This window comes from Stegodyphus dumicola, chromosome 6, assembly GCF_044657685.1.
Source record: "Stegodyphus dumicola isolate Sdum_Otavi_A_Nest chromosome 6, ASM4465768v1".
In the NCBI taxonomy this organism is placed as follows: domain Eukaryota; kingdom Metazoa; phylum Arthropoda; class Arachnida; order Araneae; family Eresidae; genus Stegodyphus; species Stegodyphus dumicola.
The window spans coordinates 68845115-68860758 of NC_140773.1; the positions used below are offsets into that span (position 1 = coordinate 68845115).

Sequence of the window (15644 nt, forward strand, 5' to 3'; positions counted from 1 at the left end):
TAAATTATTTTCATAGAGATATGAAACTTTGCTTACATGTGTATTTTATCACAGTTATATCAAATATCTTTGAAAAAAATTTCTGCCTCATTGCAATTTAATTTTTTGGCTAAACTGAATGGCATAGATAATTCTTTCAATAACATCGTGCCAATGCTTAGTCTCTTTTTTTATTATTATTAAATTTTGATATTCTTTCATAATTATTGAAAGAAATTGGACCAAAGGTATAGATGCCGGAAATGCATTTTATGTTTTTCATGAAGTTTTAAGTGCTCATTTGAGTGGTTCCAGTCATTAAATTCAGAACTACTCAATTTTACGTTGCTGAAACTCTTACAAATTTTGTAACAAAAATAATAAGCAGAATTCTTTCCAGCAGACTTTAGCAACCAATTCCTTTTAACTCTTTCATTCATTGTTTGGCAAAATTCGACAAAAGTGCATCTAAAAAAATTTACGTCCATTTTTGTCTTTTCGGAAACTGAAACTGGAAACCAGGTTTTTGATAATATTCAGGACCATTTTCTATTAAGGCTTGAACTTGGGATAGCAATAATGGACTTGGTCATAATCCGGAGCCATAAGGCACAGGCAAATGCGTATCTACTGCAGAGAAATAAAAGATGTCACTAGTATTTCTTCTGTTTTTTTGGACCGGCTGCATTGAAATTAAAAGTAATTCCCCGGGTGAAAACACTATTGAACTCTTTCTGATTATTAGATTCCTTTGATACTTTCAGCGCTAGCTGAAGCCACTGATGGACAACTTATGCTAATAGCATCAGCTTAAGTATTCTCTTCGTTTTTAAAAAATTGAGTAATTTTACAGCTCCGGTTTATTAAGTCTTACTATTGCTTTCTTCATTAAATTCTGATACCCAGATAGTTTTTCTGTTTTTCTTCCAACATCTGGGGGAAAATGAAGACATAAAAAGTGGAAGTAAAAATAAAAGTAGAAAATAACTATTATAAGAACTATTACTTAAACCAATTCGTCTTAAAAACACTTGGAAAGTCACTGTTGGAAATATTTTTCTTTACTTTTGAAAAAGAGTACATCTTAAACCATTGCTGGGAAAATATATGAATATTAGATCAACACCAAATAATTCAAGGACGTTGAAGTACTCTTTTGTGTATCAAAATAAATAAATGAAATTTAAAGTATGTATTTAAGACGTAATGACATAACGACATTTTCCTTCGGTTTTCTGTATAGCTAAGAATCAGAAAATGGCAATTTTTAATTTCAGAATACCTTGTATACTTTTACTTCACTTCAAATCTCAAATATATTTTAAATGCAGTGGTATTCTGTAACTATGTCAACCCTTTTTTCTCGAAAGGTAATAATTTTTAGTTTAATTAACAAATAGTTCATGTAAAAAAGAAAATCGAGTAATTACATTAAAATCATAGCTTTTCTGGAAAGGTAACCCTAGTTTAACATAATATGTAACCTGCACTTACCTTTTTTATGGAATAACAATAACAACAAGCAATCATAAACAAAATCGCAAAAAAGATATACGTTGCACAAATTACTGCGATTGCAACAGAAGACACAAAATAAGGATTAAGCAATTTGTCGAACGCATCTATGGCACTAGCGTCTAACCTTATATAACCATTGACATCAGGTATTTTTGTTCACATATATTTGCAACATCAGCTCAGCTTATATGAAAAGCTGCAAAACATTAACTGATAAAAATCAGCGTGATATAAATAATATAGATCTTATGCATGAACTGCGGTTTTTGCAAACTTTTGAAAGAAAACTGAGCATTTCCGGTTGAAATTCTAAGCTATATTGTTGTCAACAACATAGTGCTGTGCAGAGAAAATAATTTTAGATATATTCCTAGATATCATCAGCCCTAGAGCACTTTTTGTGCCCTGTTGTAATCACAGTTTGAACCTTGTCGTAAACGATGCTAACAACAACTTATTCATTGCAAACTTATTAGATGCGGGAATTAATTTGTTCTTAATTTTAAGATAACAAATTGTGTTAAGGAATATATTTAGTATCCAATGGTAGTGTATTATTTTGCTTAGTTGCAGTGTTACTTTTTTATAACATAAATATGTGTATCATTCTTCAATAAATATGATTGAGTGTGGGTTTTAACAAAGCACAAAATGTTTGCACATTTAGACAAACTGAAAGTTAAAATGTAATTTTTTTAAATTTCTCATATTATTGTGTTAATAAAACTTCATTTGAAGTGTTAACCATAAGCAGTTTCCCTTTAATATCGTCATTGCATAAACACGCTCGCTAGACATTTGCTTGACGGCGCTAAGCATGCCCGCACCATATGTTTTACCTTCCTTATTTACATTTTCATTATGTTTAGCTACTGTATACAGTTTTTTCGGGGGGGGGGTAAATCTTTTCTTCTATCCAGTTGAACACCTCTTTTCACTTTGTACTACGAGGCGTATTCGGAAATTAAGTACCGTTTTGAAAAAAAAAATATTAAAACAACTTTTTCGAATCCAATTTTATTTTCACATGAAAATACATGTCTTAAACTATTTTTCAACATAGTTTCCGCCAATGATCAAACACTTGTCATAGCGGGTGACCAGTTTTTGTATATCATCGTCAAAGAAACTTCCCGCCAGTTTCGATAACCACAACTCCACAGCATTTTTCGTGTCATCGTCAGATCCAAAGTGCTTGCTACCAAGCTCGTGCTTCATGTGCAGGAACAAGTGATAGTCAGACGGCCCCAAGTCCAGGCTGTACGGCAGGTGATCGAACTGCTCCCAATGAAACTGTCAAATTAACGATTGAGTGACACGAGCAGTATGGGGCCGAGCATTGTCATGGAGCAACAGAATTCCTTTACTGAGCATTCGTTTGTTTTGAATGGCACGCCTTAGTTTTGTTAAAGTCTCACAATATCGTGCCGCATTAATGGTTTCACTTCTGGGAAGAAATTCAGTAAGCAAAACGCCTTTCCTATCCCAGAAGACAGTGCACATGATTTTTTGTGATGGCATTGTCACTTTGAACTTTTGTTTTTTCCGAGAATGAGTGTGTCTCCACTCCATCGATTGTTGTTTCGATTCTGGTGTGAAATGACACACCCAAGTTTCATCACCTGTCATAATTTGGTTTAAAAAGTTTTCTCCCTCATCACTGTACCACGTGAGAAATGTCAGGGCACTACCAAGTCGCTTTGTTTTGTGAACATCGGTGAGCATTTTTGGAACCCATCGGGAACACAGTTTGCGATAATTCAAGCGGTCAGGCACAATTTCGAAAAAAACAGTACGTGAAATTTGTGGAAATGCCTCTGAAAGAGTTGTCATTGTGAAGCGTCTGTTCTCATGAATTGCTTCATCAACTTTCCTTACCAAATCATCGGTGACAACAGAAGGCCGACCACTCCGAGCCTCATTTGTTCGACCTGCATTAAACATTCTTACCCACTTTCTTACCATTCCATCACTTATCGCATATTCACCATAAACTTCTGTCACTCGATAAATTTTGACCAGTTTAACATTCCTTGCGTTCAAAAATTTAATCACGGCACGAATCTCACAGTCAGCGGGAGAACTAATTGCCTTAAACATTTTGAATGTGCACAGCAAACTGAAAACACAACATAGAGCAACCAAAATGGTGACAATTGAAAGTCAGTGAACAAGAAAGACTAGTGCGCATGCGCGGAACGCCTATCACAGCGCTGCAACGGTGCTAGAATGAAACGGTACTTAGTTTCCGAATATACTACGTATATGATGTTTATCTTGCGTCTGTCCAATAGATATTGAACATGAATATATATCATTCTCTTCCATACCTAAAGCATTTAAACAACCGAAATTAAAGTCTTTAATTGTTTTAATAGCAGCCATTTCGAATCTGTTTTTTGATACAAATGTTTCCTTGCGGCAATTCTTCCAAATGACACTATGTAAACTCTTACTAGTGTTTTGTGTTTTTCTAGATATGCATCTTGCTATAAGTTCATTACTGGCTAGTCTTTGATACACTGCCAGTATTTTGAATAAAACATTTACTGTTAATGTGGTTTTCATCATTGAATTAGATTTAGCTTTATTTATTATGTTTGGGCGAGTCATCCATGGAAGAACAGTGAAACAAACCTGAATAAATTGCAGTCTTCATATCTTACTAATACTAAAAATTATTAGTTGCAGAAATTAAAATAACGTTTCTCAAATGTTTGTTTGTTGATCTTTTTTCTGAAAAAGGTAAACAGACATATTCAAATGCTTATAACTTCTTTAAAAATAATTTTACACACAAGCGGTTTTTTGTAGACAATAAAGTTAAAACTGTAGAATATAATGATATGAAATTTTGTTTTTCCCAATTTATGGTCGATTTCTGTTAAAATCATCGTCCACTGTCCCCTTAGGAAACTTAAGTGCTGCTGAAAATACTTAGTAGGTAAGCTTAAGCAGTTTTAAAATATACAAATACATATTTTTAATATAACCAGTGTCAGAAAAAGCCTTTATAAACTTCAGCATACTGAAATATTAACCATATTGAGATTATACTCTATTAAGTGAAATCCAAAGTTAAAAATTATACTACTAACTAAACTAAAGAATTTTAATGAACCATGACATAGTAAATATCATGACTATTGCTCTTCTTTCTCATAGACAACAGTTTGAACATATTTTATTATATGTGCATAATAAATCCGTTTATAAAACAGAACACTATGACAACGTTTTTTTTTTATGTCAGGTAAAATAATGGCTTCCTATTGCAGCTTGGTTCATCCCTTTTTGTGCTAGTTTTGATAATTTTCTTGTCTTCATTTTTAGTCTACATTTATAAAATTTGTTAAAAATGTTTTTACAGTATTAGAATTTCAGTGGTTTTTAGTACTTTTGTAGCAATATTCTTTTATCACTCCGCCGGTTGTTTTCATTCATTCTGATTGTTATTAACATGCTCGCTTTGATTAACTTAGTGCTAAAATTTTGTATAAAATTAACTAATTGTTAATATTTTAGGCAATGTTGTTAAAATGGAGCTAGAAGTATGGATTCTTTCACATGGAGTAGTTGGCTTGAGGTGGAAGGATTTTCGCAAGACTTATACTGATATGGATTTTCGCTCACTTCTTGGTTATGTGATATATTATAGAGAAGCGTATGTATGCCGTGTGTACTTGTGTGTGTTTTATTATATATAAATTATGCTTATTGTTGTCTTCTTGTCATAGAATGAAAATGTGTTCAAATGGCTCAGTGGCTGAAATAAAAAATATAGTGAGGAGAAGAAAAATTAAAAAAATATATATAAGAGTATAGGAATAAACATTTAAAACAGAAAAACTTGTGTAAACCATAAAGAAAAATATACCAATTGCTATAAATAAATCAAATCAATGTTTTTCATATCTTGTAAGAAAAATATATGACCTTTGACATCTATGTATATATATATTCATAATACCAATAATTTAGCATGATCAAAATTTGGAGAATTGCTCATTTTTTAAAAGTTTTATGTATATAGCCCATTACTTTTTTCCAACTATAATATTCTGTTATTTTACAGCCCTGACAGGAATGTTACTATGTACGATGGCAGAGATGCCTGTGGTACAGATGAGTATGTATATTTTAAATATAAATAAAAATATTCTTGTAGACTTTGCAGTGAATTTTTCATTTATAAGTTTTTCTAAGAAGTTCTATTTACATACTTATTTTACAGTTCTATCCCTCAAGATGTGTGTTGCTAGTGTTGTAGAACAATATAGAAAATTTAGAACACTTTTAAAAATAAAATTAAACCAAAGAACATCGGCATCCACTGAAGCATTTTGTAACCTGTAATCTATGCTTTGACATACAGATTCTAAGCCACTGTGGGTCAACTAGTTTGGGTCATTCCTGTTGAAAGGTATAATTAATTAACATAGGTTTTTAACCCTTTAAGAAGCGGTATATAAAATAATTTATACTGTGGTAAAATGTTGCACGAATGGTAACTTGTGGACTTTAAGAACCCAAAATTGAGACTTAAACAAAATCTAGAGCAAAATCCTGAATACCAGTGCCCCTCAAAAACTTTTCGCTAAAAATTAAAAAAAAAAAAAAAAAAAACTGAAGCTTTCAGATTTTACATTATGCCTAAAGTGGCATTTTTTAACGTTTTCTGTGTTACCTTTATTTATTAAATATCATGTGCTTCGCACTTAAACCATAAAATTCAATTCAACAGCAATATCACAAAATAATTTTAAAATGAACATATCTTTAGAATTTCCAATACACAGCCTCGCACGCTGAAAATAAAAATGTTTTATACCCCTCATACAGTGTTGCCATTGCTTGCTTTGAAATTGTTGAGTTTCTTAATCAAAAACTCATAAATGCTTTAAAAAATATGAAATAGATAATAAAATTCCAAATTTGGGCTTCCAGATGCAAATATTCGGAGAAGGATTGCATTATTCAAAATGTGATGGTTCTAGGTACCATTGTTTTATCACAGTGCAAGAAACATACATATGTTTATGCAGACTCTTCATTATTTAATTTCTTTAAATATAACATAGGGCGATATTTGGTGGCAACAGTTTGAAAAATGAATCAATGCAGAAAGTGAATTGATGCAAAATCCCAAAAATTAGTAGCCCTTCTGATCTAACCCTCCTTTGGGCTAAAAATAAAATTTATGCTTTTATGCACTTTGATGATGCAACCCAGCCGAATATACTTATGTAAAATATGGGTAAAAAGCCTTTGAAATTGATTTAACTTAAATATTATAATTTTATGGAAAACATTTAGCAAATATAACATTGTATTTGTAAATCGTATCATGTCGTAACTGAACTAGTATAATGTTACAAGGAGATGTAAATCAGCCGAAAAATAAAAAATTGAATAATGAAACACTATGACTCAGCTGAAAAAGTGTGTTGCAGTTTTGAACTTATTGTATTTTATGCTTTGGATAATATATTTAAAAATAATAATAATAAATAAATAAATCTGAAAGCTTTGAGGTTTTACATTATGCCCAAAGTGGAATTTTTAAATGTTTTCTCTGTTACCTTTATTTATTAAATATCATGTTCTTCGCACTTAAACGATAAAATTTAAATTCAACAGCAATATTGCAAAAATAATTATAAATGAGCATTGAGCATATCTTTAGAATTTCTGATACACAGTCTCGCACACTGGAGATAAAACTTTTTTCCATACAGTGTTGCCATTCCTCGCTTTGAAATCATTGAATTTCTTAATAAAAAATTATTTAATATTTGACAAAATATGAAATAGGTAATAAAACAAATTCCAAATTGGGGTTGCCATAATTCCGTATTCGCTGGAGGATTACGTTATTCAAAATTTGATGCCTCTAGGTTGTTTTATCACAGTGTGAGAAACATACATACATTTTTATAAATTCTTATTTAATTTCTTTGATGATAATACAGGGCTGTAATAGTTGGTGGCAACAGTTTGAAAAAGTAAATTAATTCAGAAAGTGAATCGATGCAAAATGCCAAAACAAAATTAATAGCCCTTTGAGCTAAAAAGAGCATGGTTCTTGCTATGATACCAAGAATACACCCCCACACACATCTGCATTCTCGAGACCCATAAGGAATCCTTTTTTTCGAAATTTTTTGTAAATATAGGTTGTAATATATCATTTTGTTCAGGAAGAAATCCAATTTTGAACTATTTAAACGATTTTATTATTTGATACACATCAGAGCTCTTATTTCGATTTTCAGCCCCTTTGGCCTCCTGGACGCCCCTTTGAACTTTTGGATAAATTTTGGTTTGCATCTAAAACTGGAATATTTTCCCTCCTTTCACCATCTGTGAAATTTTATTTCGAAAACCAACTATTTCTATCCTAACCAGGGGGGGGGGAAGTTTCTCTTATGTTCCCTAGTCTCTCATCTGAAATTAACAAAGACAATACCCTGAAAAATAGAAGCATGCTTTGAAATCAGCAACTTTTCCACTAAGAGATGGACCTAAAGTGGATTTCTATTTCCTGTATATTTAAGTGAGCTTTATCTTTGTGTGATCTTATCACAGCCCATTTGTGAAGATGGCATGACCCCTGAATGACAAATTAGTTATCAGTTATCTCTTTTCATTTTCGCTTCATTCTAGGATTTTGGAAAACACAAAGCAACGGTTCTCTTTTGGGGGTAACATGCCACATTTAACCCCTACAACTAACTGTGTAGCATTGTGTAACATTTGATGCCAGATGACAATTTCGAAATCAATGCGTCTTTCTCCTGGGAAAGGGTGAAGTGCTGAAATTAAAATTTTAGCTAAACAGAGACGAATGAGAAATTCGAGTGGAGTAAACAAAGAATGAAAAGAAACTAATATGCCTGTATTCAGTCCTATCACAGGGATCAGTAAACTCCCCATCCCCCATAAATGTAATATTGAATCCTAAACAACCTGTAAATTAATAGTTATTGCATCATAAATTATTATAATATAAAGAAATTCTGTCATCTCACAGAGAGAGAAAAGAAGAAGCCTGGTGCTGGCATCTATTGTCGTGGTACTCTCAGTTAGGGAGCTGGTATATATTATATACTGGTCTTAAAATCGTGTAGATGATTTCATTTCATGTAGACGATTCTTTAAATTATCATTTCTGACTGAAATGCAGTAAATATATAGGATTCAGCATGTGTATGTCATATATTTGCAGATTTTGAATTTTTCTTCCACTCCAATAGAATTTGATTCTCCAAACATAATACCTTGGAACGAAGTATGTTTTTTTCATAACTGCAAAATATTGAACATTCATAGGGTAGCGCTGCCATTTAGAATCAAAAGAAAATACTATAAACTTTCTATTACAGTTTTTGGTGTAGAAAAATTAGCATTTTTAGGAGGTTTAAAAACTGACAGACATCTGTTATATTTTATATATCAGTGCTTTTTAAAGGGTTAAACTAAAATTAAATCTGTCTCATTATATGAATATCTTATGGGTCATTGTTGGGGGGGGAGATGAAATAAATTTAGATTTTTAATTAAAATGAAAATGAAGCACACTAGTTTCATCTAGGCTCTTAGTTTATGGTCACTGATGCTAAATCCATAAATTATTGGTATAGGACAGTATTAGAATTATTGAATTTAGATAAAGGTTTTAAATAAAATTAAAATGAAGGGCATAGCTATCTATTGGCAGTATTAGATCACTGATGACTTCTGAAATTCCAATCACTTTGTTGCACTGACTGGTCCCTGATCTGGGGCAGTGCAATTTAAATTTAATTAAATCAAAGCATAGTGGGCCAGTTAAGGCTCTGGTGACCAGTTAGTAGGCTACTGATGACTAATGGGTTAAGGGTCACTTGGAATCAGCTAATGGGTCAAAGTGTGCCACAGTGAAATAAATTCAGATACATTTTTTAAATTAAAAATAAATTGTGGGATACCAATTGTATTAAAGCTATTGGTGACCAGTGCTCACCAGCTGATGATCATTAGCATTTGATGGTGCAGTAAATTTAGATAAGTTAGATAAATTTTAAAACTAAAATTAAATGGAAGCAAAGCAATGCTTTTCAAATGTCTTGGTCACTGGTGACTCACTGATTGAATTATTGCCTGATTGATGGACAGTGTCCTACACTAGTAAGTCAATCTTATGCATGAATAAATTTAGACTTTTAAATGAAAATAAAGCATACTAGTGGCATCAAGCTGTTGATCACCCGTGATCTAAAGTTAATTATAATTAGAAATGAACCCATTGATCATCATCGTGTGGGGCAATGGTAGAATTTTAAATAATTTCAAAAATAGAAAAATCTAAAAGTCCCCAGTGCTGCTGGAAATAGTTTTATCAGCAGTGATCTACTTTTTAAGGACTGTGTACCTGTAGGCTGGTCATTGGTAACATGTTATTCAGTTTACTGCCTTATGATCATAAAAACATAAGGGAATACAATATTGTGCTGTAGGAAGATATCTTCAGAGGATTTACAAGGTAGTTTAATTAGTTGCACAGGAGAACTGTATCACAGTACTAGAGTGATATATATATCTATGAGAGTTGAAAGGCCTGTCATAATAGTTGTAATTATTATCATAATAATAATCAGAATGAATAAGCAAATGCTTTATAGTTCATGGATGAATATCAGCTTTTTTTGCTACATCTTAAATTTATATGTTGCCATTTATATATCTTAAGTAATATCTGTAGAGGATATATATGCAAGATAAAAAATATGAAAACAAACTTCTAAATTTAATTCACTATAACCTCTTTTATTTTTTATTTCATTTGGAAACTTCATCTCTCTTTCCTAAAAATAGCGCTTAAGTCTAAACTGCGTCATTCAAATTAATCATGAATCATCAGATTAATTCAAATCAATCTTATGTAACCATTAATGCAGATGCCTCTTGACCAATCACCAAATTGCAAACCAAAACTTTTCTTGTTCTTCCATCTTGCATAACTACGTACTTCAGCTTTGCTCTTTACTTTGCTAAGATGTAATTTCGCTGGTTTGCTTTCTGTCTCAACAATAGCAAAAATGTAAATCTGTGGAAAGGCCCAACTAGAGTGCCAAGTGATTGTGGCCACAAATGTCAATTGGAAATGAAAATGGAAGTAAATCTGCCTCGACTGCCAAGTTCTTTATAATTTTATCTTATTGCCAAGTTAACATTATTGGCATACGACACAATCAAAATTCTTCTTCAATATGGATCTAAGCACGCATCGAAACTGCTGCGGCTTTTTCTTGTGCTTTTATTATTATTTCAATTAGTCGTACAGGATTGGATTATGTGCTACTAACCTCAATGGAACATTTATGTAAACTAATCTCGCATTGTTTAATGAATGGATCAAATGAAAAAATTCATCTGAATTCCTAATCAGGCCAAGGTCGCTGTAACATTGAAATATAGAGTGTCAACAAGTATGGAAATGATTTATGGTATCATCAAAAGTGGTATTGAATTGAGATTAATTTCTTCGCTAAATTTATCTTCAAAATTGTTTCCATCCAGAAAATTAAGTGACGATATTCCGAAAATGTGTTTTGATGTTATGTGATAAAAACTTTTTTTTGAGTTTTTCTGCAACTGCCTCATTATAAATAACTTACTCAATAATTGGTTATATTTTTTAAAACCTGAAAGTGTGGTGTTTTCTTACAAAATGTTTTTAATTCGATGAATTAAAAAATAAAGGGGAAAAATGTGGCACTGTGTTACGAAAATATCAAATTAAAATGTTGTAAGTATTCTAAAATTTTATTCAGGGAAGATTTTAAAATTTTATTGTTATTAGTAATTATAAGTTTTGTTAACAATTTTGAATTAATGTTAAGAATTTTGGAATATTTTGTTAACAACATCAGAATTTTGAAATTATTTTGTAATTAAGATTATTGTTTAAAAATTTGAATATTAAGAATTTTATAATTATTTTTAGAATGATGTCTATATGAAGTATAAATGAAATAATTATTAAATGTGAGAATGTTACATATTGCTAAAATTAATATACAAATACTAAAGATTTAAGAAATTGATTAATAGTAATAAAATTTATATCAGAATTAAATTAAGAGTAAATTGTTTTAAAATTTGGGTAAAAGTTTACAATTGGTGCCCCTTATTTTTGGCGATTCTTTTTTGATGCCAAGATCGGCGCCAGGAAGGCACAATTTCAAGATGGCCACTACACAAAACCAAAATAAAAAGTCAAAGCATTGCACAAACTCTGTGTCCATGTACACATCGATCTGTTTTCACTTAAAAAAACATCCCAGAATTGCACAAACTAGGCATTGTGCACTGCCTTAAATTTGTGCATGTACACATCAATCTATTTTCATTTTAAAAGAAATCATGAAGCTAAAACAAAGTTAAAACTATCATGGTAACCAGAAATGAAGTTTCATCACCTAAATTTAAAAAAAAAAAAAAAAAAAAAAAATTATTGCTAATTGAAGGGGCACCCAATTCTACACTAGGGTCAAAATTTGTTTGGAATTATGGTAAATGAATGTTATAATTATCAATAATTGTATCTTAAATATGAAGTATGAGGGAATACTGGTTCAGAAACAGAGTCCTGTTTTAGCTCTGCATAATTGTTCCTTTTACCCTCGTCATGTAATATAAACTTTGAAGGCTCTATTATATGGAATTGTTATTTTTTTATATAATGGAATGTTGTAATGCAGTTCACTAACCACTCATGAAAAATTTAATACTTGAGTCTGTTTAAAGTGGATTTGCCCAAATAGCTGGATGTGTGTACTAGGAGAAAGCTGTGGGGTCTTCTAGTTTGTGTAAAATGTCAAAATTGTAATTAAAAGTTGTAAAAGTAAAAACCATAATTTCAACAATGCTATTCCAAATGATGAGTATTAAGTATAAATGAAAAAATTAGTTTGGTGTAAAATTTTAAGATTTATGATTATTCATATTAACTAATAGGTATATAAAATTTTTATAATTGTGGTATTGTGTGTAAAAATTTTTGGAAATCCTTCCCTGAAGAATCAAAATTATGATGTGAATATTCCCCCCCAACAAAAAAAGAACTTTCTACAGATTGGACTCAAATCATCATAGGACTTTAAAAATTATTATTAAACTCAAAATTTCACCTATTATAATTTTATTGTTCGAAATGTAATATTACGTAGCGTATTCGGAAACTAAGTACCGTTTCATTCTAGCGCCATTGCAGCGCTGTGGTAGGCGTCCCGCGCATGCGCACTAGTCTTTCTTGTTCACTGACTTTCAATTGTCACCATTTTGGTTGCTCTATGTTGTGTTTTCAGTTTGCTGTGCACATATAAAATGTTTAAGACAATTAGTTCTCCCACTGACTGTGAGATTCGTGCCGTGATTAAATTTTTGAACGCGAGGAATGTTAAACCGGTCGAAATTTATCGTCAAGTGACAGAAGTTTATGGTGAATACACGATAAGTGATGGAATGGTGAGAAAGTGGGTAAGAATGTTTAATGCAGGTCGAACAAATGTCCACGCCGAGGCTCGGAGTGGTCGGTCTTCTGTTGTCACCGATGATTTGGTAAGGAAAGTTGATGAAGCAATTCATGAGAACAGACGCTTCACAATGACAACTCTTTCAGAGGCATTTCCACAAATTTCACGTACTGTTTTGTTCAAAATTGTGTCTGACCGCTTGAATTATCGCAAACTGTGTTCCCGATGGGTTCCAAAAATGCTCACTTATGTTCACAAAACAAAGCGACTTGGTAGTGCCCTGACATTTCTCACGTGGTACAGTGATGAGGGAGAAAACTTTTTAAACCAAATTATGACAGGTGATGAAACTTGGGTGTGTCATTTCACACCAGAATCGAAACAACAATCGATGGAGTGGAGACACACTCATTCTCCAAAAAACAAAAGTTCAAAGTGACAATGCCATCACAAAAAATCATGTGCACTGTCTTCTGGGATAGAAAAGGCATTTTGCTTACTGAATTTCTTCCATTAATGCGGCACGATATTATTATATTAACAAAACTAAGGCGTGCCATTCAAAACAAACGAGGAGGAATGCTCAGTAAAGGAATTCTGTTGCTCCATGACAATGCTCGGCCCCATACTGCTCGTGTCACTCAATCGTTAATTTGACAGTTTCATTGGGAGCAGTTCGATCACCTGCCGTACAGCCCGGACTGGGTGCCGTCCGACTATCACTTGTTCCTGCACATGAAGCGCGAGCTTGGTGGCAAGATTGGATCTGACGATGACATGAAAAATGCTGTGGAGTTGTGGTTATCGAAACTGGTGGGAAGTTTCTTTGACAATGGTATACAAAAACTGGTCACCCGCTATGACAAGTGTTTGATCATTGGCGGAAACTATGTTGAAAAATAGTTTAAGACATGTATTTTCATGTAAAAATAAAATTGGATTCGAAAAAATTGTTTTACTATTTTTTTTTTTCTTTTCAAAATGGTACTTAGTTTCCGAATATGCCTCGTGTATTTTGTATGTTTCAAAATTATGTTTCTCATATTTTTGCTACTCTAATCAAAAAAGGCTTCTCTATCACTCCCCCTTTTTCTTTTTGAAGGGGTTGGAATCTGTAAGATAAAAAATATGAAAGCAAACTTCTAAATTTAATTCACTATAACCTCTTTTATTTTGTATTTCATTTGGAATCTTCATCTCTCTGTCTCAATTTTTTCAAGAAAGTTCACAGTTCTGTAAAAGCTTTGTTTAAACATTAATCATAATCAATATTTTGCAGTCGTTAACTTAAAAGTCTTTCATAAAAATTGATCTTGCCAATATAAAACCAAAATGTTTTTTACAGATACATAAAATTTTAATTGATTATTTATGATATAATACACATTTTTTTAATTGTAAAGCAATGCAAAATAGAATTTAGAACTTAATACATAGTAAGTAAAAATTCAGTACAATAACAATATAAACTTTGATAAAAATGGGCAAATCCTGTACTATGCAAATCAGAGTGACAACTTGCTGATAGCTGTGGGATGCTTAAATACAATTACACATAGAAACCTCCGTTCCTTAATAAAGGTAACTGGCCTATTATTCTAATATTGTATAATTATCAAAGTTTATAACAATAAAAAATCTCCAAACTAGTTAATTGAAATGGAAAAATATGCAAATATGCAAAATTAAAGATATATTAAATCTTGCACTGCCCTACAATAATAATATGGACCATGTAATTTTGTGAATATAAAATAAGGAAATAAATTTCATAATCATATCTATTTAGGGAAGGTTTTTAAAACTTTTTCAAATACAAAAATTTCAATTAACATTACATTACAATACGTTCCATTAACATTACAATACGTACTTCAGCTTTGCTCTTTACTTTGCTAAGATGTAATTTCGCTGGCTTGCTTTCTATCTCAACAATAGCAAAAATGTAAATCTTCTGTGGAAAGGCACAACTAGAGTGCCAAGTGATTGTGGCCACAAATGTCAATTGGAAATAAAAATGGAAGTAAATCTGCCTCGACTGCCAAGTTCTTTATATATTGCCAAGTTAACATTATTGGCATACTACGCAATCAAAATTCTTCCTCAATATGGATCTAAGCACGCATCGAAACTGCTGCGGATTTTCCTTGTGTTTTTATTATTATTTCATATATATATTTGAGGGTGTTAAACTCTGTGCCCAGTCATTATTCTGAATTCAAGTTATTCCAGCCACCTCAGAGCTTAGGTTAATAACATCATGTAATTTTTTTTTTTTTGTTGATGTGAATGTCTGTTACTGAATCATATCTTAAATGAAAGGAATGTAATAAAAACTTGACAAGATAAAGGGGAAGCCAACAATCAGCAATGGTATAATATCTTTCTGCTTAAAATTGATTTATATGTTGTTATTGTTAAATAAGACTATTTTGAGGCTGACTTGAAAGAAAGCTGGAAAAGATTAAGCTGTATGTTTAGATGCATTTGTTAGTAGCAACAAAGTCAGTATGTGTACTAAATTTTCCATGCACAGTTGAGTGAAGTAAATGTCTTATTTATTTGATATATATTATTTTATAAAATAAATGATCAAGATTTTCATTTTTGAATTTTTTTAACTGACAA

The 15644-nt window shown here is 31.6% G+C and overlaps 1 protein-coding gene across 4 annotated transcripts in view; it reads left to right on the top strand.

Annotated features, from left to right (window-relative positions):
• Nucleotides 1-15644, top strand: part of LOC118200281 (insulin-like peptide receptor) — a 529147-nt gene that overhangs the window by 371469 nt on the left and 142034 nt on the right. For all 4 annotated transcript variants that reach the window (XM_085818478.1, XM_085818480.1, XM_085818477.1 and 1 more), the window contains 2 exons: nt 5023-5161; nt 5573-5626. In XM_085818478.1, the coding sequence (XP_085674604.1) occupies nt 5023-5161; nt 5573-5626 (193 nt within the window). The remainder of the gene's footprint in view (nt 1-5022; nt 5162-5572; nt 5627-15644) is intronic.